At 39.4% G+C, this 26,709-nt stretch overlaps 1 protein-coding gene across 3 annotated transcripts; it reads right to left on the reverse strand.

Moving 5' to 3' along the window:
* Positions 1–6,683: 6,683 nt before the first annotated feature.
* On the reverse strand, positions 6,684–21,842 carry agpat9l (1-acylglycerol-3-phosphate O-acyltransferase 9, like). Of its 3 annotated transcripts, none has more exons than XM_036598110.1 (14): positions 21,736–21,842; positions 21,338–21,396; positions 20,581–20,744; positions 19,747–19,813; positions 14,324–14,603; positions 13,648–13,722; positions 13,356–13,445; positions 12,280–12,373; positions 11,661–11,776; positions 10,305–10,360; positions 9,980–10,065; positions 8,603–8,731; positions 7,861–7,940; positions 6,684–7,445 (listed from the first exon to the last, which is right to left on the reverse strand). In XM_036598110.1, the coding sequence occupies exons 3-14, from the start codon at positions 20,722–20,724 to the stop codon at positions 7,346–7,348; spliced, it is 1,317 nt and encodes a 438-aa protein (XP_036454003.1). In that variant the 5' UTR covers positions 20,725–20,744; positions 21,338–21,396; positions 21,736–21,842; the 3' UTR covers positions 6,684–7,345. The 3 variants fall into 3 exon arrangements, with proteins under 3 accessions (XP_036454003.1, XP_036454002.1, XP_036454001.1); XM_036598109.1 differs by having other exon boundaries at positions 21,323–21,396; XM_036598108.1 differs by having other exon boundaries at positions 20,581–21,396.
* Positions 21,843–26,709: the final 4,867 nt, after the last annotated feature.

The raw sequence follows: 26,709 nt of genomic DNA on the forward strand, positions 1-26,709 counted from the left end.
AGTAATGAATTACTGACACAGCTGCTAAGAGTACAGTACTGAATAACTGACTCAGCTACTAACAGTACAGTATTGAATTACTGAAGTACTGAATTACTGACACAGCTGCTAACAGTACTGTACTGAATAACTGACTCAGCTACTAACAGTGCAGTAATGAATTACTGACACAGCTGCTAAGAGTACAGTACTGAATCACTGACACAGCTATTAACAGTACATTACTGAATTACTAACTCAGCTACTAACGGTACAGTACTGAATTACCTAACAGTTCAGTACTGAATTACTGACACAGCTGATAACAGTACAGTACTGAATTACTGACTCCACTGCTAACAGTACAGTACTGAATTACTGACTCCGCTGCTAACAGTGCAGTACAGAATTACTGACACAGATACTAACAGTACAGTACTGAATTACTGACAGTTACTAACAGTACAGAACTGATTTACTGACACAGCTACTAACAGTAAAGTACTGAATTGCTGACACAGCTACTAGCAGTACAATAAAGAATTACTGACACAGCTGCCAACAGTACAGTACTACTGATATACTGACACAGCTACTGACAGTACAGTACAATACTGATTTATTGATACAGCTTCTAACCATACAATACAAAATTACTGACACAGCTACTAACAGTACAATATTGAGTTAATGACAGTACAGAACTTAATTACTTACATAACTACTCACTTTACAGTACTGAATTACTGGCACAGCCATGAACAGTACAGTACTGAACTACTACAGATAATACCGTATGGTATTGAACTGCTGACATGGCTACTAACAGTATACTACTGAATTACTGACACAGTTACTAAAAGGACAGTACTGAATTACTGACAGTTGCTAACAGTACAGTACTGAATTACTGACACAGCTACTAAAAGTATAGTACAGAATTACTGACACAGCTACTGTTAGTACACTACTGAATTACTGACACAGTTACCAAAAGTACAGTGCTGAATTACTGACAGTTTGTAACAGTACACTACTGAATTACTGACACAGCTACTAAAAGTACAGTACTGAATTACTGACAGTTGCTAACAGTACAGTACTGAATTACTGACACAGCTACTAAAAGTACAGTCTTATTTAATGACACTGCTACTAACAGTATAGTCTGGTTTAGGGACACAGTTACTAACAGTACAGTCTGATTTAGGGACACAGTTACTAACAGTACAGTCTGATTTAGGGACACAGTTACTAACAGTACAATCTGATTTAATCTCACAGTTACTAACAGTACAGTCTGATTTAGGGACACTGTTACTAACAGTACAGTCTGATTTAATCTCACAGTTACTAATAGTACAGTCTGATTTAGGGACACAGTTACTAACAGTGCAGTCTGATTTAGGGACACAGTTACTAACAGTACAATCTGATTTAATCTCAGTTACTAACAGTACAATCTGATTTAAGATCACAGTTACTAACAGTACTGTCTGATTTAGGGACACAGTTACTAACAGTACTGTCTGATTTAGGGACACAGTTACTAACAGTACAATCTGATTTAAGATCACAGTTACTAACAGTACTGTCTGATTTAGGGACACAGTTACTAACAGTACAGTCTGATTTAGGGACACAGTTACTAACAGTACAGTCTAATTTAACATTTTCATAACAACACAGATTCTGATTTTGTGCCCAGCATTTCTGATGTGAGCACAGCGTTCACACAGATCAACTTTCCTTTGCCGGGAATGCTGTGCTCACATCCTAACAGTAAATATGAGGTTTGCTTTCACTGGTAATGTTTACTGATTCGAAATGAGCCATATATTAATCAGTATATCTTGCCGGTAATGGATAATGATATGGGTCCAACATCTAGAATGTTTGCCAGCACTGAGTGAGATGGATGTTCACAATAGGGCCCTGTGTTGCTATGGAGACAACAACAAACACCTTTCTGGCATTGGGCTCAGCAGCACGCTGTCCAGCTGACTGGAAGCTGTGACTGTTTTAGAATAGAAATGCTGGAACAGAGCCTGGACGTACAATGCTGGTTGGTCTAGATGTGAAAGGGATCTACAGTTTATGTGCATTAGTGTGCTTTGTTTGTGTTTCACTGGTATGTAGTTTCAGAAATGCCTATTTCCTCTGGTGCTGCTGGGAGGTGGGGTGCTGAGAACAAGACTCAGGGCTCTTATTTAAAGATGTGAGTATCTAAAGTCCTCTTAAAAACACTGCGTTTTAATTTAACTGTGGCTTTTGAACTTCATGTCAGAGCAGATATATTTGTTGTTCTCTGTTACCTCATACAGAGTGACTATAATAGATTAAACTATATTATTTTAAGACAGTAATCACTATTTTTCCCCCCCTAGAGATCTATATTATTGAGTTTAGTACCCAGATGCAGCTAATCTGAGTGTTGAAAATATATAGATTGCTGGATTATCTTGACTAGCAGGAGGTTAGCTGGTATAACTAGTAAAAGATAGGTTAACTGGATTAGTCTGCAAAAGACTTGCAAAAGATATTGACTATTTAGATCAGATAAGTCAGATTTAGACCTAAACTGCTCTATTCTGGTCTTATTCTGAGTAGATCTTTCACATTGCTTTATTACTTACTCCAGGCTTAGGCCTACTTCAGGTCTGGAAAACTGGTGATTTGTGGATATCAAGATGATCCACTGATTCCATTCCACAGGTATTTAGGAACCCTCCCTCAGGAGAAGAGGATGCTCCTGGAGAACACTTTGGAGGTACGTCATAATATTCTCCATATGTCATATTAATCAGACAAAGCAGCAGCTTTAAAAGTGACCAAGGGTGGCCATTTGTCCTGTTGCACAGGCAGAATGTATTTCTGGCACAGCTAAAGAGAAAGAAGACGCACTACCCCCAAAAGGTAGGTACACCAAACCCAATGTCTGTCGCTGTGGTTACGGTGAACCCCAATCAAGAGTTAAAGCAGAAAAAATCATAAATTTGAGCTCCTTCCGCTTATTCTAAGTGTAGTCGATCAGCCAAGACACGTTTGCTGTCTTAGTTTTAGCACTGGAGCTACAAGGCCCATGTAGCTAACAGTGAAAGCAAATACCTCACCAATTAGCCTGGTGCTAACTATGCCTACATCATCACATCCTGGCCTCAATCCGTGTGGAGGTGTTCAGTATCTCTAATAGACTTGATTATGTGGTGTCTGACACTGTATCACTCACTGTTGGTCTAAAGTATAGACACATTTCAGGCTTTAAGGTGGTTTATGCTAATGTTTTTAGCTTTGCGTGGTTTCTGACACTGTGTCTCTCCACATATCGACACAAGTGTGGTCAAAATTCAGGCTTCATGATGGCGTCTACTGTTTTTAGCTTTATGCTAACATATTTTACTCTATATTTAAAGATAACTATGAGTCACACAGTGTCAGAAACCATGTAATCAAATCGATTAGAGATACTGAACAACTCCACACAGTTTGAGACGAGTGTGTGATGTTTTTTGGCATGATTTAAGTTAGCACCATGCTAGCATAGTGCAGTATTAGCTTCTACCTCTTGTCAGCTACACTAGCCTCGTAGCTCCAGTTCTAAAACTGAAGAAGCAAAGTTCAGACAACAAAGGTGTCTTGGCTCAGCTTGCTGAACTATTCCTTTAAAGAACTCTGTAGTTTGTGTGTTTCAGGTGTCCAGAAGGAGAAACAAACAGAGCAGAGACGACCGAGTGATGGAGATGCTAATGGTGGACAGCTCGAACAAACACCCCCAAAAAAATCATCCACATGCACTGTGTTGTGAAACACATACACAAGTAGAGATGGCACAACGCCACATTGTCTTCTCTGATAACATGTGTTGAAATCTTAAATATTGGCCTTTTATTTATTTTTTCTTTAAAAACTGATGAGCTTTAAAGGGCCCATATCACCGACGACTGAACTGAACTTTCCCTGTCTATAAAAAAGCGTTTGTGCCTAGTTAGCAAAATTAGTTTGGCTCACTTGTGGGCCACATTCTTGGTTTGTTCTGGCCCAGTATACGGCTGGGTCCTTGGCCCAGATCTGGCCCACACACTGTAAAGTGAGTAGAACTAAAGGATATGGCCCAAATCTGGCCCCAATCTGGTCCAACTACATTGTTGGTCCACAATATTCATACCAGAATTGTCTCACAAATGTGGACACAAAGTAAAAATGGTATGAAGCTGTCCAGGATCTGGCCCTGTTCTGGCCCGCATGCCTAACATCTACCCAGTAGTCAACCAGCACTCACATGGGAAAGCCAGAATCAGCCCAAAACTGTTATCTGGGTAGCGTGACACAGTTAAATGTGCTAGATGCACTTCTCGATTCGTACAGTCCATAAATGGAAACTAAGCTGCAAAAAACAGCCCATTTTGCGTTCACTGTTTTTGTGATGTCACGAAAACCAACACATTTGCATTCGGTCAGCCTACTGTAGTTTAGCCCCGCCCATTCATGCTGAAGTTATAAGGAGTGTTTCAGCCTGGACTGCTTTCTGAAGGAGGCGCAATACAGGGCAGCCAATCAAAAGTGAGCACATATATCAGTCTTAAAGGCAACAGCCTGTTTAATTCTAAGTAATAAAGACTAAAAAAAGCTATAACTGTTTTTGGTACATAAATCCACAGAAATATTAGAAGTGGATAAAATAAAAATGCAAGAAAATATGTGGGATATGAGCCTTTTAAAAATATTCTTTTATTATACCATTTTCTGTTGATATTGTACTCAAACCTGGTGCCACCTCGAACAGTTTCCTCTCAGGTGATCACCCGCTGATAATCAGCAGTGGTGGTGGAATGAGTTTGTGTTTTCTTTGTGTGCCATACCCTGACGTATTTGCTCATATTCAGTATTTTTATGGTTCATATACAAGGTACTATGAGAAGCTATTTATCCGGGCAGTTCTTATTTGCTTGGGTAGAAACATTATGAATATAAATAAACATTGATATGATTAATTGTTTCATGTTTTTTCAGTATGTTAACATATAGAGTATTTATCCAAGAACAAGTAAATTGACTGCCTTGATAAAATAGTTCTAAACAATGGTCTAAACTGGTCTTTCTCCAGTCTGGTCCTGGAGACCCACTGCCCGGCACATTTTAGAGCTTTTCCTACTTTAACACACCCAAGAATGGGCTATTAATGTGGGCCTCCAGGACCAGGGCTGAGAAACACTGCACTAAACAGAAATATAGTCACAAATTAAATAACTAAAGCATGACTGTATTGCCTATGGAAAGGAAAGTGCAGAACTACGCCATCTGCTGGTCGCCATTCATTTCGCCATTGACAAATCTTTTACAACGGATTAAAATCGCTGTAACGTTTGTTAAACAGTCAGTTTGTGATTATATAAACACAGCACGCATGAATTTAACATAACAGCGGAACACTGTGCTTAGCAACATAACTGTAGCAATTAAACTACAATTGAACTACAAATCCCATGCCTCAATGCAGCGCCGCTTCGTTGGATATGCGGCAGTGACATCATCGGCGCGACAGACTTTGTAGTCCGTTTTGAGAAAACTCGTAAAAACTGTATTTCTGTCTTTTTACTGTCAACTAATCATTGATATAGTGTCAAATGTAGCTGAACATGGTGTGACACTTTGCCGTATGCTGTACAACGGGTGCATAAACCGTTCCGTTCTTTGTAAATATGTTGTGAGCGCAGCAGCGTTCCCTCAATGCGCTCAACACCAGAATCTTCCACTAGAGGGCGGTGTTGATATGCGTTTGCTCTTGTATGTGTTCAAATCTGTGCAGGTCTCTGAAAACTGTCCTGAACTCTGTTCAAGCAAAATGTTGAAGAAGTTACATCAGCAGAATTTGTATTTGTGGAATGAAACTGTAAATAAATGAGTGTAAAGCAGCTTCAGTTCTCTTCTGCATGCCTGTTTTCTCACAGAGGAAGTGGATGAGACAGGAGGTCAACAAATGGGTGCCATAAAAAACAGAAGCAGACCCATAAACTCTGATTGGACTCCGGCTGAGACCCCCAGACTCAGACACGGCACAGTGTCTTTATTAGAGTGAGGGTTTTACCTTCTGTGTGTCTACTGTGAGCCTGCTGAGAACCATTTGGGACCCAGTTAACACTGTGTCACCGTGTTAACGTACACATGCAAGCCTGGATTACCAGCTAACGCTGTTCTTTCCATGTGTTGTTGTGATTGAAAGGGAATTCCACCATTACACAAATTCTGTATAATTCAGTGTGTGAGCTGTAAACAGAGAGATTCAGAGTGGTTTGGTGTGAAATGGTTCAGATGTCTTTACAGTGGTGGTGATAGGAACCAGGGGTCACCATGACTACAACACAAATATAGACATTTTATTCACTATCAAAACCACCAGTGAACCTACACGAGTCTTCTGAGTTTATATGGAATGATGATGATGGAAAAATAGTGGAAAACCTGAAATAGTAAGTTTTCTTTTGGGACTATTTTGCCTCACAGCGCCCTGCATGTGTCCCTCCACCATGAATGGACTTTTTTATAAGTTCATGCAATAACTTTCTGTGGGGGAGCTTTTAGAGGTGGATGTCTGGTGTTTTTAATTAATGCATAAATAAATAAACAAATACTAATGACAGGGTTGTAAGGATTTGATCTGACAGTACAAACATTTTATTAGATGTGACTGAAAACAATGCCAAAGGTTTTATTTGTCAGAAATTAATTTATTGAGGAAAAATAAACAGCACATCAAAACTTTAAAATGAAGAACATGAGGATTTTTCTGTCATCAGAAAAATAAACAATGCAAAGTTCCACTTTCTTGTGTATTACAACTGAATGAACATTAACGATTAGCAAAATGCCATAATTTGCCATATAACTGCCAAATTAGTTTACTTTCCTCAAAAACAATATCTTGTCCTGTTCTGTTCGAGGCAGAGAGCTGTGTGCAGTTCAGAGTTTGTTCTCCTGAAGGCACTGACATGAATGTCTTTAGGTTGTCAGCAGAGCTGAGCTGAGGAACGCCTGTAAAACCTTTTACAACAAAATACCACAGAGTAACCAGAGGCTTTAGCACCTCTGTGTTAGTGTCTGTGATTGGTGGATATGGTGTCTCAGAGGGTGGTGATTGGTGGGTTTGGTGTCCTGCAGATCTGAGATTGGAGGATTTGGTGTCTCAGAGGTCTAAGATTGGTGGGCTCAGTGTCTCAGAGGTCTGTGATTGGTGAGTTTGGTATCTCGGAGGTCTGTGATTGGTGGGTTTGATGTCTCAGAGATCTGTGATTGGTGAGTTTGATGTCTCGGGGGTCTGCGATTAGTTGGTTTGATATCTTGGAGGTCTGTGATTGGTGGATTTTCCAGTTCATTCACTGCTGTCGTCTCCGACCACCATGCTGCTGTACTTCTTCTGCTGCTCCTGTTTGAAAGTGTCCTTCACCTTTGCTCTTTTCAGACCACCATCCCTACACACACACACACACACACACACACACACACACAAATTACAAACTGTATTACTATTGTTTTGACCTCACAACTTAGCACACATAGTTCCCTGTGTATTTCTGTGTATTTGTGGAAGAACACTGTATGTATTATTTTTATTTATTTATTTTTTTATATTCAACATCAACCATCAAACTCAAAAAATCACAAATAGAACTGTTTTTGTTTTCTGTTCTGTATTTTTACTTGCCCATAAAGATATTCTATTATATTTTATTCTATTGTTTTTACTCCATTATCCTGTTCTATTCTATTCTATTCTATTCTATTCTATTCTATTCTATTCTTATATCGTGTTCCAACTACATTTAATTGTATTCTATTACTTCTATTCTAATGTATGAACATGATATAAAAGAGAGCATTGCCCACCAGGAGAGGTCCACCAGTCCCCCCTGCTGTGCGATAGCAGACTTCACTCTGTTAGCAAACTGCACTGCGTCCTCTCCTTCCTATACACACAGGAAATGAGTCAGAGAAACTGCAAAGCACTGCGTAACTACAGTGTTTCACAATCCAACCAGAGACAAACATCATTATTACGGTTTTTAAAGCATTTGCTGAGCAAAACATTCATACATCATTTCTACCCTTGACCCGAATATACTCAATCAACCAAGACATGTTTGTGTCTGAAGTTAGCTTGTTTAGCTTTAGCTTTAAAGTTTGGAAGTTAATAACAGTGTATGACACACTGTTATATATGAAAACTGACAAAAATACAGGCCAAATTCAGGCTTCAAAACTGTATTTTGCTATGCTAACATACTTCAGTCCATGTTTATAATAACAGTGAGTCATACAGTGTCAGGAACCACATTATCAAGTCTATTAGTGATTACTGAACTCCACTCACTTTTAGGCAAGCGTGTGATGGTTTAGGCATTTAGTTAGCACCATGCTAATTGGTGGGGTATAAGCACCCATTACCTGTTAGCGACATTAGCCTCCTAGCTCCAGTGATAAACAAAAGAAACAAGCTTCACACACCAAACATGTCTTGGCTGATGTACAGTGTTTTGGGTAAGGGGGTGGGTGTGGTTGTGGTTGTGACTAAGTCAGATTTTTAGCTGAACTATTGCTTTAATTTTGATTTTCCTGTGACTGTTCCCACCTTTTGGGTCATGGGGGGCAGGTACCAGACGTTGCAGACAATTGCCCAGCTGGTCATCATCCTCAGCAGGTAACTGACCATGTTATACTTTGCACTGTTCCAGAACGCATCGCCAAACTGAGGGTCATACTGCGGGACACACATATACTCATAATTAACACATTACAGCCTGCAACCTAAAGTGCTCCACCAATACAGCATCATTTATACCGATTTTAACATGAAAATGAAACCTTCTGTATCTGAAACACAGGAAAACGAGTAATGGCTAGAGAATCATTTCATTCATTGGCCCCAACAGCTGTGCCAATACAAACCATGTCAAAAACTGTACTGCTTTCCAGATATTTTCTAAAAATCCATTGCTTACCACACAGAGGTAAAGGGTCAATGTTTTTAAAAATGTAGACATTACCTTTCAAGACCCCTCATCAACAATAACTATGTATACATGTCATCCTAAAAACTTTGCCCATCATTTGTGTTCTATCTGCTTAAAAGCCTGTACTGGGCCCATAAGGTGTGGAGTGCTTGGACCCCTATGATTGCCACTTTCTTGTAATTGCTAGATGGTTCCTTATCAGTCACAACATTTATCAACGTTTTCTACATCAATTTCAGACAAAAATGAAAAGGTAGCTGATTGTCTTGGTTGCAAACATCAATAATTTACATGTGTTGACCTTTCCAGCACCCAATGCTCTAAAACTATTGAAGAAAGAAATCTGAAAATGTGAGAATAAAACTGTTTTAGTAGCCTTCTATTCCACAGTGGTTTCATTTATCAGCACCATTAAGGCACTAAAGTTATCCAGTTAATCCATTAATATCATCCAGCACTAGCAGCGCTCCTACTGAAACCTTTTAATGTTTTAAAAACATCACTCATAATATAATATAAAATCATTTCTAATATTCTAAAATTTAATTCTAACATGAAATTTCAAATAAAAGGCCATGATCTGCTGTTAGGGCACCCCAAATTACCCAACGCTCCCATGAATAAAAACTATTTTATTTAAAATGTACACAGATTTCGTCTGTGTCATATTTGTCATTCAAAATGACAAATTTGACCAAAAGGTGATGAGTTTGCAGGCATATTATGAAAAAATGACTTTCATCAGACGATTACCAGATAATTTGTTATAATAATATTAAATAGGCAGATTTTTTGCCCAAACACACAATTCTCAAGCAATTTTTTTTCTCATTTTTCATTTTAGTCTATATTCCACTACAGTGTAATCGGTTTCTCCAGTTACATCCGTGTAACTGTGGAATGTAGGCTGAGTGGTGTAATGTTTATTGAGTTGTGTAATTTTATTGTTCATATTGCCCGTATTGCAGTGCGGGGTGACGGAGGAGCTTTTATACCTTTATAGCGACGGGGTAAATGGTGCCTCCGATTTCAAAACTTCCCTTTTTGAACATCATGACGGACGTGTTGTTGATGCAGGTTCCTGTGTGCAGAAACAGAAGCAGAACAGAGTGAATGAACCACGACTGTAGAGTTTACAGACCAGTCAGGACGTCAATTAGACAGCCTGTAGTTAGCCATTAGCATTAGAGTGCTTGTTTGGCTGAAAAAGCATTTTCACATAATTTTTAAATTAAATTTCAAATAATTTTATTTAATACTGTTTTTTCCATCATGCTCCCTGAGCTTTAGGAGGGCTGTTTTAAGCATTAAGGCACTTACCCTCGGGGAATATGAGGATGGGCAGTTTCTTCTTGTCGTTCACGTGATCCCTCAATCTGTGGAAGACGGGAAAGAGGGAGAAGAGCTCAGCTGAGAACAGATAAAACACTTTACAGTAATAAAATCCTGCTGTTGTTTTAGATTAAATATTTATGACTGTAATTCACTGAAACGAATGGAGAAACTGTGTGGAAAGTGCAGATTCTAAACTTACAATCCAGGCCATAGTGTTTATAAGGGCCCTGCACTTTGGCTGAGGTACAGTGCAGGGCAGACAAAAACAATTCTAAGGGATGAAGAAAGTTTGGAAAATGATCATGTACTAAAAAGCACACCTAATGCTGTAAGTGGGCAAGAAAAATGCAGAACATGAGCCTTTAATGCTCCAAATCTTTGGCCCACGCAAAAGTTATCGAGATAACTATGTGATTAATTATGTGTTTGCAAACTGCAGTGTAAATATGCATATGTAACTTGTTAAAATATTATTATTTATCGTCGCTCTCAGAACAAAAGTTTGTACCTCCAAAAAGGAAACTTCACTGCAAAAGGAAAAAATGTCCTTAACTTGTAATAGAATTTAATGCAACTAGAGTTTTGTCCAAGTATGTTTGGTCCATTTCTGTTGGTCCATTAATCATGAAATTTTACCCCAATGCAAAGGGTAACTGGAGTTTTCAAATTATGCCAAAAAATAAAAACTCAACAGAAACATGATATCATATTTATCATTGATTTAATGAATCATATAATTATGTTTTTACATTTAAATGATTACGTAATGTAAAGTGAATGTGTAGAAAAATGACGATAATAGTGGACTAGTAGCGATTAAAGCATAACTGAATGTATCTTCAATGATTATGAAGTGCAGTTGATGAGTATATGGTGTTATTAAACATATATGAGCCTTCAGTGCTGCACTGACTAGCTTTTCTATACACTCTGTGCTGTGTGTGTGTGTGTGTGTGGGAGTGTGGGGGAGTGTGGGGGTAATTGCTGACCTACATTCCAGACCAGTGCATGTCTGAGCACTGCATCTCTGTGTCTGTTAAATAAATGACGTTAAAGGTTCGGCTAGTTCTTAAAGGAACAGTTCAGAGAAACTCTAATTCAAATCCTCACTGATGGACTACATTTATTGCATAAGTGGCTGCACTATCACTTTAATGCACTCAGTTTGGCCCTCACGCTCTAGCAGGAGCAGAAAACAAGATCCAGCCTGAAGTAGATTCAGCTTAAACATGAGCTCTATAATAAGCAGATCATTAGCTCTGTGCTTTACTAACACACTGTGTGCCTGCAGTGACTTGTTTAACAGCAGAATGAAGGAGGTTTAATGCAGTGCTGCTGTACCTCTGTGTCACCAGGTGGCGATCTTTCATCTCCGCCCTCTCAAACCAGATGTGCGGGCATGCTCGGACCATCGCCCGCTGGACCACGCCCATCAGCCCTCCGTGGACCTGCCCCACCTGTCAATCACACACGCAAACCCCACCTTAAAACCTCCAACAGCGTGTTTATGAATTATGTGTGTGTAAACGCTATGACTCCAGCTAATCATTATTTACATAAACTCCAATCGATTATCAATTATTATCTGTTTAATCAACTGGTCTTCAACTGAGGATCTGGAACTGAAGTTCCAACAAGTGATTTTTCCTTTAATGGTGCAGTGAAATAATAGAAGCCATATCGCCCCCTACACTTCCTGTAGTGTATTACAGTCTGTCAGAATGACTGTGTGGATCATATGAACATTATAGAGCTTTTTAAATGAAACAGTAGAAGCCATATCGCCCCCTACACTTCCTGTACTGTACTACAGTCTGTCAGAATGACTGTGTATCAAGTAGTGCTTTTCTCATTATTAAAAATGAAAAATGAGTAATTGACTTTGTAAACTAATCATTGCCTCCTGCTTGTGTGCATCACTGTAATTCCACTCGGTGTGTTTTTGTTTTGGCTCACTCACCATGGCGTAGCCGCTGTCATTGGCTAGGATCACCACGTCGATCGGTGAAGTGTGATTGGCTACACAGATTCCTCCTTTCTTTGGTTTGTTCTCTCTGCAGAAGAGGAGACAGAACAGATTGTAGCTTGTTGTGATATTAAATACCTGTTATTGTATTCAGTACTTGTTACAGTATTTAGTACTGGTGTTTAGTGCCTGTTATGGTATTTAGTACATGTTGTGGTGTTTAGTGCCTGTTTTGGAATTAAGTGCCTGTTTTGGTATTTAGTACTTGTTATGGATTAGTGTAGTACTTGTTATGGATTAGTGCCTAATATGGTACCGAGTACCTGTTGTGATATTTAGTACCTGTTATCATACTGAGTACCTGTTATGGTATTTAGTAATTTTTGTAGTATTTAGTACCCGTTATCATGCTGAATACCTGTTGTGGTATTGAGTAACTGTTGTAATATTTAGTACCTGTTATCATACTGAGTACCTGTTGTGATATTTAGTAACTGTTGTAGTATTTAGTGATATTTAGTATTGTGGTATTTAATACTTGATATGGTATTTAGTACCTGTTACAGTATTTAGTACTGGTAGTTAGTGCCTGTTATGATATTTAGGACCTGATATGGTATTTATTACTTGTTATGGTATTCCCTCCATGGATTAGTGCCTAATATGGTATTTAGTACCTATTATGGTATTGAGTACCTGTTGTGATATTTAATACCTGTTGTAATATTGAGTATCTATTATTGTATTTAGTAACTGTTGCAGTATTTAGTGCATGTTATGGTATTCAGTATCTGCTGTGATATTTAGTAATTATGGTATTTAATACCTGATATAGTACTTCGTACCTGTTGTGTTATTGAGTACCTGTTGTAGTATTTAGTGCCTGTTATGGTACTCAGTACCTGCTGTGATATGTAGTAATTGTTGTGCTATTTAATACCTGATGTAGTACTTCACACCTGTTGTGTTATCGAGTACCTGTTATGGTATTTAGTAACTGTTGTAGTATTTAGAACTGCCACGGTATTCATTACTTGCTGTGATATAGTAATTGTTGTGGTATTGAGTACCTGTTATGGTAGTGGATGGTGGCTGAAAGGCCTCTGGCGCAGATCCGATAGCACATCACATGCACCAGCTCACTCAGCCAGTCCTTTAACCTGCAATGCAAAACATCCACACCGTCACCGCCATCCACACAACTTCTTCAGTGGAATGAAGTGCACTTACAGCAGGCAAGTGATTCACCCAACAGTAATACAAGCTTATATAATTAAATACTTAAAAACTCTGTAAATGTAAAGGTTTTTTTTCATTTTATTGTACTGCGTACTGTAGAAGAGAGTTTTAGTGTGTGATTACCAGCAGTTCGGGATGAATCCCACCGCAGTGGTGCCGATGACCAGCCAGCTGAGCCCGATAGCCGCCAGAGTGACTCTGCAACCAAACCAAATAGTTATGGTCATTTAAAGACAAACCAGCTAACCAGTTTGGGCACCCCTAGTCAAATTCCATGTTTTAATTATGAAAATAAGTGAACACATCCTCTACAACGAGCACACTTCTGCACATTCTAATGCACAATGACTGTTTATTTGCTGAATTTAACATATTAAAATAAAAAGCTTATCAGTGTGCACAAGAACAGCACAGTGTTGGTCATGGCACTGTGCGGGTTCTGTGCTACTGAAGAGGTCAAGCTGCCCTCCAGATTCTCTGAATGCTAGAACACCATGTACAGCGACACAAATAACAATAGCCTGTAAGGATTTCACTCATCCAGACCATCAACCTGTCTAGTAAGTCAGCTGGACGTGTGTTATCTTGAAATCGTGGTATCTAAGATATATATATGTATATATATATATATATATATATACATATATATATATATATATATATATATATACCTGATTGGTTGGAACTGAGAGTTTAACAGAGAAATTAACTATAAAAATAATTATATAGTCACATTTAAATCACTTTGTGACAGAAATGACTGAATGGAAAAGCTCTGTGACTGTGGCGTGTGTGTTACCTGAGGGGCAGCAGGATGCCATAGCGGACGATGACCCCGACGCCCCACAGGATGGTCAGTCTGAGGGAGATGTAGTGGAAGTTGTTGTTGGTTCGTGTGAGCAGGTTCCAGGACACTAACTCCTCCGAGCTGAACCTCTGAGTGACCTCGTCCTCCACTATACTCTCGATGCCCTTCCGACTGAAATAAAACACGTCACTGAGAGCGAAATCCCCCCGCCGGTTCCTCCGCTGCTCCCCAAGCTCCTTCTCCAGTGAGGAGTCATCCCTCTGGATCAGACCTGAGGAGAACGCAGCAAGACTTTGTTACAACTAAAAGCAACAATTCATTTCAGTCATTTAGCCTGGCCTAGTAACTCGCTAACTCATTCCCTAATGTTTAGCAGTCTGGATATTTTCCACAAGGGGGTGCTGATACCACAGAGTTTTTCACGTGCATCACTGAAAGGGAAGAAACCGGCATGAACCCACACCATGCTAGGCTAAAGGATCCCCTGAAGCATTTACAGTAAAACTACACCGTAAAAAGTGAAGAAGGCTTATTACAAACTTCCATATTTTGGGTAGAGGTGACTCTTAAAAAGTGGTTCTTTAAGGGTTCTTTAGTAAAAGCACCGGTTATATACAGAACCATGATAACTGACTGTTTGAATACTTAAATGGTTCTTTGCATTGTTAAACATTCTCCATAATGGAGAGTGTCTCATATATGGTTCTTTAAAGTACTTTTTTAAATGGTTCTACATAGCGCCCAAAAGCGTTGATCAAAGAACCTTCTTTGGACTGTCTTTGCTAAAAAGTGTACCATTAACAGTATTAAGCCCAGTGGAACAAAGCTTAGCTTGGCGCTAACATAACATTATGCTGGCAGAAATCAGCATTATCCAACAGTAGAAAGTGCTAGAACATTCCGTATGTGTGCTTATACATTTTATCAGACGTTGGTGGTAGAACAGTATTCAGTGTTTTAGTGTCTTTATAGACTCTACATTATTATAATAGAGCTGGGAAAAGGTTTGGAGGGTGGGTGTGTTGTGTGCCCCCCTTTGCTTTGTATTTCATGCTGTTTAAAGCTTCAAACAGCACTGAAAAATGAGTAAACGACATGCATCACTCATCACTGCACTTCATGAGGAAACTGTTAGCCGAGCAGGAAAAGACACGCAATTGAGACTCCATGGAAATGTAGACAAAGCAGCTTCATGAGTCTGAAATAAAGCTACTTCACTGGAAGTGCCAGATACGTCTGACAGGTCTAAACAGCTCCAACACGCCTCACTGCAGGAATGCAAACCTGGCAGCATAACAGCAGCAACACTACCGTCCAGACGGAGAGAGTTCTGCTCACACTCGCTGACACCTTGTGCTTCCATTCACTGTCCACTTTATTAGAAACACCCACCTTTTACTTCCACTAACTGACCTCTTTATTAGAAACATCTACCTTGTGCTTCCATTCACTGTCCACTTTATTAGAAACACCCACCTTTTACTTCCACTAACTGACCTCTTTATTAGAAACATCTACCTTGTGCCTCCACTCACTGACCTCTTTATTAGAAACACCTACCTTGTGCTTCCACTCACTGGCCACTTATTAGAAACATCAGCCACACTAATGAAGCAGCAGCAGATGAGCTATCGTCTCTGACTTTACATCTACAAGGTGGACTGACAAGGTAGGAGTGTCTAATAGAGTGGACAGTGAGTGGACACAGTGTTTAAAAACTCCAGCAGCACTGCTGTGTCTGATCCACTCGTACCAGCACAACACACACTAACACACCACCACCACGTCAGTGTCACTGCAGTGCTGAGAATGACCCACCACCCAAATAGTACCTGCTCTGTGAGGGTCCATGGTGGTCCGGACCACTGAAGAACAGGGTAACAAAGTATGCAGAGAAACAGATGGACTACAGTCTGTAACTGCAGAACTACAGAGTGAAACTGTACGGTCAGTGGAGCTGAAAAAATGGACAATGAATGTAGAAACAAGGAGGTGGACTTCATGACGTGGCAATACTTGCAGCATTGTAATATATTCTATATATGCTGAACCAATGCACACACTGCTTTTTACAGTGCAGCTAGCTAACTTAGCTAGCTGACTAGCTTCACTCACGCTGTGGTTTGGTTTGCAGCGCTGCAGCTAAAGGTCACTCACTGATTCTTTAACTGATGACGGAACTGTAAACCAGCACTAACTACATCATCTTCATCACTTCAGCTAACTCACAATGCCCACTCTGTACTGCAGTGCAGCTGTATGCTAATGGACACACAACAGTGCCAAAGCTGATGTTGCTGAACTGATCTGTGTGCCTGCAGAGCAGAGAGAAGCTGCCTGATCAGTGTTGATAAGCCAAGTACTGAGTATTGATTTATCGTTACAGGCTAAGACAGACAGCAAAGCTAAATGAGAGGACTGTAGATAATAAAAAGGCACAAAGTCCACCAGGGGTGTGAGAGTAATTGTGTAATCTTTAATTGCTTTGGCTAAATGTTCACATTCCACACCAGTGTGGAAAACTCCGGCCTGGAACAGGACAGACTGGATGATTTCACTTTTACTTGGATTTACTTCTAATAAAGTAACTTACTATTTCCATTTTTAATAACCACTATAAGGAGAAAATGAATTTGTTTTTCATAACACCCAAGCTGAGGAAGCTATTAGCTTGTAGGCCAGCTAATCTTAGCTAAGTAGCTACCGTGATCTTTCACAATTTCCTTTTTATTTTGTCATTTATGGTAACAAAAACAGACTTTTGTTAAATGTAAAGCTGTTGCTTGAATGTCAAGGTGTTAGTTAGCTGGCTAGGCTAGTGTAAGCTAACTTAGCTAGTGTACGCTAATGTTTAGGTTAGCTTATGTGAGCAATAAACCCAGTGTAGTCTTGAACGTTAGACATAAGTAATTAACTGAGTACTTTATTAGAAACATCTACCTTTTACATCCACTCACTGGCCACTTTATTAGAAACACCCACCCTGTACTTCAACTCACTGGCCACTTTATTAGAAACACTCACCCTGTACTTCCACTCACTGGCCACTTTATTAGAAACACTCACCCTGTACTTCCACGCACTGGCCACTTTATTAGAAACACTCACCCTGTACTTCCACACACTGGCCACTTTATTAGAAACACTCACCCTGTACTTCCACTCACTGGCCACTTTATTAGAAACACTCACCCTGTACTTCCACTCACTGACCACTTTACTGGAAACACTTACCCTGTACTTCCACTCACTGGTCACTTTATTAGAAACACTTACCCTGTACTTCCACTCACTGGCCACTTTATTAGAAACACCCACCCTTTACTTCCAGTCACTGGCCACTTTATTAGAAACACTATTAGAAGCTAATGTTTAGGTTAGCTATGTGACCAGTAAACTCAGTGTAGCCTTGAACGTTGGACTAAGTAATTAACTGAGTACAGATTCTTAAAATCATGTTCAAAATATTTTAGTAGCACTACTCTAACTTTAAGAGCAACAACAGAAAAACTTAAAGAACAGTCATGTCAAAAAGCCAAAAAGTGTTAAGGTAGTATTAGATTAAGGTACAATAGCATCACAGCTTAAAACTGCTGTAACATTTTGATTAGTTAGCTAATGCTGGCTAGTTTGTTCCTTTGTTGTTATCTAGCTAGCTAACTATTAGTGCTACCATCCAGTTAGCAACTTAGCTAACATTAGCGCTAGCCTAGCTAACATTAAGGGTATTTGGACAGTGTTTTTGCATGGCTGACCTGCTCATGATTGTGTTATGATGACCAGACTGTGTTACGTTGTTAACCCAGAACACTGAAGGACAGTGGAGAAGGGAGAGGGGTCAAAAGGCCGTTCCGTTGCTCTTTAACCCGAGATTTTCAGCACGCTTTCATCTCCTGAGACGCACTGTAACCTAAAGAAGCCTCTGTTTTATCTCAGCATCGATAAGAGCCATCAGTTATCTACCGCTGATAGCAGGACTCTTCACTCCAGCCTGGACCAGCTGCCCTCTGCCCTCAGAAACAATAATAAAACCACTCAGTTTAACCCCCGAACTGCGGCCTGACTCCTCGCTTACTCGTCTCAAAAAAAAAAAAAGTAAAATAAAATCTATCTTCTCTGAATTGTCAGTAATTAGTTGGCATTTGAGATGATGAAACTGTCTTACAGTAAGAAACAGAGCTGGAGGGTCATTTTTGGTCGCAGTGTATGTGTTTCTGTATATTTTCTATAATGAAGCCTTTTGAATATTTTCTTGCTTATCTTTTTTCACTAAAGTATTCTGGAACCTTTGAACGGCTGTACATGGTTTGTTATTGTTCAATAAAGCCCATTTTATTGTTTGGTCTTTATTTACTATATTGGCCTCTATAAACTGTCTTAGTAGATCTGTCAAATGAAAGTGGACAGCTCTATTTATTATACAGTAACCACAATAAACCATCCACCATCAATTATTAGTAAATTATTATTCACTAATATTTATTATGCAGTAGCAGTTACTGTGAATTAGTCAGTTACTATAATGAAGTGTTCAGTTACTAATTATTTAGAAACTAATTATTCAGCATCTACTACGAATTATTCAGCATCTACTATGAATTATTCAGCATCTTCTATGAATTATTCAGTATATACTATGAATTATTCAGCATCTACTACAAATTATTCAGCATCTTCTATGAATTATTCAGCATCTACTACAAATTATTCAGCATCTACTACAAATTATTCAGTATCTACTATGAATTACTCAGTATCTACTATGAATTATTCAGCATCTTCTATGAATTATTCAGCATCTACTACAAATTATTCAGCATCTACTACAAATTATTCAGCATCTACTGTGAATTATTCAGCATCCACTACAAATTATTCAGCATCTACTACAAATTATTCAGCATCTACTACAAATTATTCAGCATCTACTGTGAATTATTCAGCATCCATTACAAATTATTCAGCATCCACTACAAATTATTCAGCATCTACTGTGAATTATTCAGTATCTCGTATGAATTATTCAGCACCTACTATGAATTATTCAGTATCTACTGTGAATTATTCAGTATCTACTACAAATTATTCAGCATCCACTACAAATTATTCAGCATCTACTGTGAATTATTCAGTATCTCGTATGAATTATTCAGCACCTACTATGAATTATTCAGTATCTACTATGAATTATTCAGTATCTACTATGAATTATTCAGTATCTACTATGAAATACTCTAACTAACTAGTAACTATTCTGAAACTCATCTGTACAGTCTGTACTGATCAGAAGAGGAAATGGAGAGCAGTGTATTGCGTATTAAAGCACACAGTGCCAGTGAAACCACACTTCAGTGTTCAGTCACGGGAATGTGTCGTAACCGTGTGTCTGTGGTGAGTATACATTTTATGTTTACCGTTAGATGAAGAATGTTTTAAGGTCTGCTCCTCTCTGCTGCTCTTCTGAATCTTCAGTGTTGCCCACTGGAACACACAGACACATGGTTAAATACAAACTGTCTCTCTCTCTCTCTCACACACACACACACACACACACACACACACACACACACACACACACACACAGGCATCCTATTCAACATGTTCTTTTCAAATTTTCTATTCCACCTCAAACAGTGCAGCAGTTACATTCTGGCACATGGGCTGTTTTTGTATATGGTCACCAAAAGAAATGCTCACTACTTTAACACACAGTTAAAGTTAAGAAGTTAAGAATGTTCCTTCTCCTACGCAGTTACAGCATATATATATAACTTATTAGAAACACCTACCTTGTGCCTCAACTAACTGGCCGCTTTATTAGAAACACCTACACACATACGTATTTATGTGTGTGTGTGTGTGTTTGTGTGTGTATTTGTGAATTCAGACTGCATTTTAGAGAGTAATTAAGACTTAGAATTTAGAAGAAGGCAAACTAGCTCACTGACTAAATTTTGAGTTAGTGTCTAACCCAAACCACTAACGGTAGACATTTATTTACCTAAATAAAGCTACTATCGTTGACAATTGTTTTCTATTTCCTGCTTCTCTCTAAACCAGATATATAATGTGTTTTGAATACAAAAATACTAAACATATTTTCTCTCAAATGTATACAACTTTGTGGGCATAACAGTGAAAATACTTAAACAGGACTCTAGACAGTCACTCATTGTGGCTCAGCTGCTGTCTAAGTGTTGGTGTGTGTGTGTGTGTGTGTGTGTGTGTGTGTGTGTGTGTGTGCGTACCTTCAGTGTTTTGATGAGGATCTTCATGTAGGTCTCTGTGATGCCCAGTGAAAAGCCGAACATGGCGGGCAGCATGATGAGCAGCAGCAGAGACAGGAAGAACACCTGCAGCACCGGAACCACAGCGGCCCAAAAGCCCCCCATACTGATATATATACTCACACCTGTACACACACACACACACACAAACACGCCTGTACACTCACACCTGTACACACATAGCCTGTACACCTACTCTCACACCTGTACACTTTAAATACACCTAGAGTACCACCTGAACACTTACACACTCACCTGTACACCTGCACACTCACCTGTATGCCTATATAAATTTATATATACACACACCTGCACATCTAGATGTATGCGCCTATATCACACACACACATCTGAATACCTACACACTCACCTGTACACCTATTTACACTCACCCTTATGCCTATATATACATACACAACTGTACAGCAGGATGCTCACACCTTTACCACATACACGTGGACACCTACATACACACCTCAACACCTGTACACCTTTACATACATACACATCTGTATGCCTGTATGCACACCTAGATACATATACTTACACTACACACTCACTTGCACATCAACACATGCTCCCCTGTACTTCCTCACACACCTGTACACCTACACTCTGACCTGTATGCCCGCACACTTATCTGTACATCTATTTATCTATCTATAAACATACATATATCAAGCACTCACACCTATATACACACCTATTCTTCACACACCTGTGCCACACAGCTGTATTTAACTTCACGCAAACCATACACACCCACGGCACACACATCTGTACACGAGAGGAGAGACAAAAGAGTGTGTTTTACATCGACAGCACGAATTAACGTCTTTATATTAAGTGGCTTCAGTAATGTCACATAACCTATGGCGCTCAGGCATTTAACAAGTGAATGAATGAATCAATGAAAGAATGAATGTAAAACAGGACGTTTTTAGATGCGTATGAAATGTGACTGAAATGTAATCCTGTTTTAGTCTTTGAGTGCTGTGAGTGTTCCATAAGATCTGATCTACTGTACAGAAGAGCTTAACTTCATTATAATTAAAACAGTGCTAATTAAGAGTTTATAGTTAAATTAATGAGTGTAGATGAAGAGAAAGAACTCACCCGTGTGAAGTCCAGCTGAAATGTCCCATCACTCCTGACCTGCTTGTGTTTCACACTGCGCCTGTTGCGCCAGAAGGTGTGTGTGACGCTCCCTCTGAGTGGCTCTGACTCTGCCCTACTGACGGTAATGTGGACTAAAGGTCAGCAATTCAAACCTGCAGAACAGTGACATCCTGTGGACGAGCAGTGCAACTGCATTGAAAAATCTGAACCATCAGCCTGCTGGGAGAATGAAGAAAAGAATGAATGAATGAATGAATGAATGAATGAATGAATGAGTGAATGAATTATTTCATACAACATGTATGACCCAAGTGATTCTCAGTTGTATGAATGAAGGAATGAATGAACTGACCCCTGTGGCTGTTTCACGCTTGTTTGGTCGTCCACAGAGTCTGGGGTTTTGTTTTTTTGGGTTTTTGGGTTTTTGGGTGATTCTGTATCTTGTTCATTTTGTTCAGCTACTTTCACAGGGCAGCAGTCAAAGCACACCAAATTACACACATGGGTGTCCTTTGATTGGTCAGGAATTTGGCTCAGTTGGAATTTGGCTCGGATACTTTAGCGTTTGCCTCCATTGGTGCCAAAAGAAACAACATATTTTTTATTTTAGCTTTAACTAGCCTGTCGCTGGGTTTGGGGATTCAGTTGTTTGGTATGAGGCTGAGTACGACTGGAGTGACCACAGCTGTCCAAATAAACAGACCTAAAGAGTCTTTTTAATGATAATTACTGAATAATAATAGTCCTTAATAAATAATAAATCTCATTAATAATAACTGAACAATAAAAAGAAATGAATAAATCACTGAGTGCAGGAATGAATGAATGAATGAATACTGGAATAAATAAATGAATGAGTGCATGAATGAATGAGTGCATGAATAAGTAACTGAACTGATAAATGAGTGAATCAATAAATAAACGAATTAATGGATGAGTGAATTAATTAAGTGAATGAATGTGTACCCTGCACTCTGGCCTTTGTACACTGAATGAATGAATGAAAGAATTAATTAATTAACACTGCTTTCTGGTCTGTGTCCACTAAATGAATAAATGATTGAATGAATGACTGAATGAATGAATGGCTTGTGCAAACTCACTGTGTAAAATGCCTTTGTACACTAAATGAATGAATGAATGAATATCCTCTGGCCTGTGTGCACTAAACTAAAGCTCAGGAGTCTAAACGCTCTGTGAGTCTCTGATTTATCTCAGCACACTAGAATATAAATGGTGGGTTATTAGTTCAGTGCAGACACGTGTTCCACATTCGGAGCCGAGGGGGTCAGTCTGGGTGAGTGTTCCCTGAGTGATGAAATGAAAAGATATAAAGCAACAGAGTTGGCTGGAGATCCAGTCCAGAGAGTGAGTGAGAGAGTGAGTGAGTGAGAGAGTGAGTGTGGAGCATATGTGTGGAACAATCTGCTCTCCCCGATCGGAGCTCTGGTCTGAATATGGAACAGATCAGTGAAGCTCGGAGTTCCTGCGTTTGGGCTGTGAGAGGTTCCGCAGGAAGAATCAGCAGAATCTGAAAACAGCCACAGTTCATCAGGAGGCCAAGCACCGTGGCGACTTGACTAATCCGGCTCTGACACCGCTCTGCCAGTGCCGCTGCTCACAGCCTGCAACCTCTGACACACACATGAGGAACTGAGGCAGAGGGATTACTGAAGACCCCACTTACACACCAGAGTAACCCCCACCTCCCACCTCCCACCTCACCACTTCAGTTAGGACACTGCACCAGCTGGACGACTGTCCAAGGGACTGGACGGTCCGAAAGTCACACACCACCCTCCATTTATCCAATGTCCAGTCAAACAGCCATTACAGTTACTGATTCTTACTGAGAGCTGATTGGTTAGCATTACTGCTACTGAGTGCTGATTGGTTAACATTACTGCTACTGAGTGCTGATTAGTTGTTGAGCTTGAGTAAAGCAGTTTGCGCTCACTGATGTCATAAAGGCACATAAGACATTGTCAAGTTCTATAATTAGAGCTCAAAGGGATTCTATAGGATTCCATTCATTTTGGACTTACTCGAGAGCGCCCTCTAGCGTCTGACAAACTAGGAAGACATTACTGAGAGGCAGTTCTCCTCGATATACATTCTCCTATAGTGTTTCCCCAGCTTCTGAAAACTAAGCTATGCTCTTGTTTACGTCATAACATGACAACAGCTACTGAGAGCTGATTGGTTAACATTAGTGCTACTGAGTGCTGATTGGTTAGCATTACTGTTACTGAGTGCTGATTGGTCAGTATTATTGCTACTGAGTGCTGATTTATATATATATATATATATATATATATATATATATATATATATATACTCCTGTAGTGTTTCCCCAGCCTTTGAAAACTAAGCTATGCTCTTGTTTACGTACTAAAATATCAATGCTGTAAAATATGTTTTTATTTCAAATCATAATAAAAAATCTCCTGTTCTACTTACACGTTTCATGAGCTGTGAGTCAGAAACAGTTCATATAAAACTACAACATGACTTTGCTGGCCATAATTGTGAGTTCTAAGAGTTAACTGGAGTGTCTATTCTGATGATTTTACTTCTGACTGCAGAAAAAAGCTCTTACTGATCTTTTAATGCATTCACTCCCACATCAAAGTTTCCCGAGGTGCTAATTTTCAGCCTTAGTTAAACACAGTGCAGTGGAGAATGTACTACCGCAGAATTTCCTAAAGGCTGAAGCGTCTGCTCTGCTTTCCTGGGACTCTAATTTAAGATTACAATTTAGGTTTTAGACAGTTTAGACAGGATTACTCAGCAGGTCCTGCTGCTCTTCGGGCAGCAGCACCTTCAGGTCGTCTTCACTCGATGTAATGTCCGTAGTGTTTATAGCACTGTTTCACTATTCTCACATTCTTACAACTTTACAAAGTTTGATGGACGAAGGACTTTTCATCATTAACTGATATGTCTTTTATAGCCTATAATCTATTAGTTTAATAGAGCATCACATAGACCCCTGAAGTCGTGCTGTCACTCTAAAGTCCTGCCCAAGTAAGGAACTCTGAGTCTCTTTGTATTTTTATCTATGGGACAAACGAACAGTGGTTTTAAAAATAATTGGTTCTCATGCTCTGTGGTAAACAAAAATGTTCTAAATGTGATATGTTTTGTCCTTTGCACATTTTTTCCTTCTGAATGTCACTGGATCATCTAAATTCTGTGGTCATTAACCCCTAAAATGGCCAGGGCCCACCAGCAGGCCGAAAGTTTTATTACACACTTCTATAAACTAAGAATAGCTCAGCCAGTTGGCATTGAGGTCACTGTAGTTACTGAATAATAAGCCTTAGTATGTCATAAGATGGGATTTTAAGGGGTAAATGAATATTGCTACCAAGCTAACACACCTGCACATTGAACTGACATTGCATTAAAGTAAGACTATTATTAAAACTATTACTATTACAACACTATTATATAGACTTTTCTATCAAAGTAGTTCAAACTGCACACTCACAGTAAAAAAAAAACTATTTAAAACTTTAACTATTTAAAACTATTTAAAAAAAATGTAAAAATACTTTAACTAATTAAGTATTTAGATCTTGGATATTTACGCGGATTATGTCATCAACTATTTAAACTAAGGACGTTTACATGGATAGTAATAAGCTAAATATATTAAAAAAACACTTACAAGGTAATTTTTATTGGCAAATGTCTGTCCCAAAGGCGGAGTCCATAGTCGGTAGGTGGAGCCTTTTTTAGTCACGCCCCTGTACTTTAGAGCAGGAAGTGAGGCTGCATCCCTGTCCTTCATGGCCGCATGGTGAGCAGTTAGTGCCCCAAAGTCTGAAAGTCAGTGTGGAACAATAAGAATTGTCACTACCGAAACACAGATTTTCTGCAGTTAAGTACACTTTTTAATGTTTTAATGAACAATATGATGATTTTCTGTGTGAACAGCTGTTCAAAGCTGTGTTTGCTGGTTGTGTACTGCTGCGTTTTTGAGCTCAAAATGAGCCAAAATTGTCACTGAAACAGTCACTACTGACACATTTGGGAAAGTTTGGTAGAGTTGTGATTGTTTTGGTAGTGACAAAATGGAACGTTCAATCATTAATTTTAATAAAATAAACATAATTGAGGTCTAGGGTCACTCAAAGCAGAAGGATTTTAGCCTAAAGTCCAAGATTAGTTCCTAAATGTGTTTTCAGCTCTGACCTTAACCCAGTTCGATGGAATGAACCATTATAGTTGAATGATCTGTAAAACAGCGGATGCTCAAACTGCAGCCTAACGCTGCGATTCACGTTTGTGTTGAGAAAGGCGACATTCTGCACCTCATAGCGGTACATGGCCGATGGCGGGCCGACGCCACTCAAACACTGGCATGATGACCATGGTACCCGTGAAAATGGACGGGTTTTAGAGCAGAGCTTTGGCAGAGTAGATTGTTTTAAGGTGGAGAAAAGTTGGACAATACTGGGTTCATCAAGAAATTCAACAACAAGATGTTTGGCATCCAAGGCTACCCAAAGAATCAACATTTAAGTTTATTTCACTGCTGCGGTCGACGGCAGAAGTTGGGAAAATTGAAAATTTAACTCGTGCTGGAGGGTTCCGCTCACCGCTGCGTCTGCAGAAAGTTACCGCTGGCAGAATTTTCCATCATGGTTGATGAAAACAACAGAATATCTAGTTTGCAGTCGTCCAGCTACCGAACACACATGTGAACACAGCATAAAACTGCCTCTAAACTACCACACTGCACAGAGCCTGTGGTGTGTGTGGGGTATTTTGGTGAGGTCAGTCTTATGATGTCAGTTCTGCGCGTGGCAGTGTTAGCTTACATGTAGCGTTGTCAGTATTTTGGCTGCTAAATGACCTCGTAATTCAGAGAATCCAGTGACATTCAGAAAAATGTGTACAAGACAAAACGTATCAGCTTTGGAGCGCTGTAGTCAGTTTACCACACGGCGCGACAGCAGCGCA

Source organism: Colossoma macropomum, unplaced genomic scaffold, assembly GCF_904425465.1.
Source record: "Colossoma macropomum unplaced genomic scaffold, Colossoma_macropomum, whole genome shotgun sequence".
NCBI lineage: Eukaryota > Metazoa > Chordata > Actinopteri > Characiformes > Serrasalmidae > Colossoma > Colossoma macropomum.

Bases quoted from the DNA above. Each gene is read 5' to 3' on its own strand.
- agpat9l (XM_036598110.1), bottom strand. From the start codon at position 20,724: ATGGGGGGCTTTTGGGCCGCTGTGGTTCCGGTGCTGCAGGTGTTCTTC. The intron at 10,361-11,660 runs GTACAGCAGCAC...CGTCTTCCACAG, and splicing joins CGCCACCTGGTGACACAGAG to ATTGAGGGATCACGTGAACG. The intron at 8,732-9,979 runs GTATAAAAGCTC...TGTGTCCCGCAG, and splicing joins TTTACCCCGTCGCTATAAAG to TATGACCCTCAGTTTGGCGA.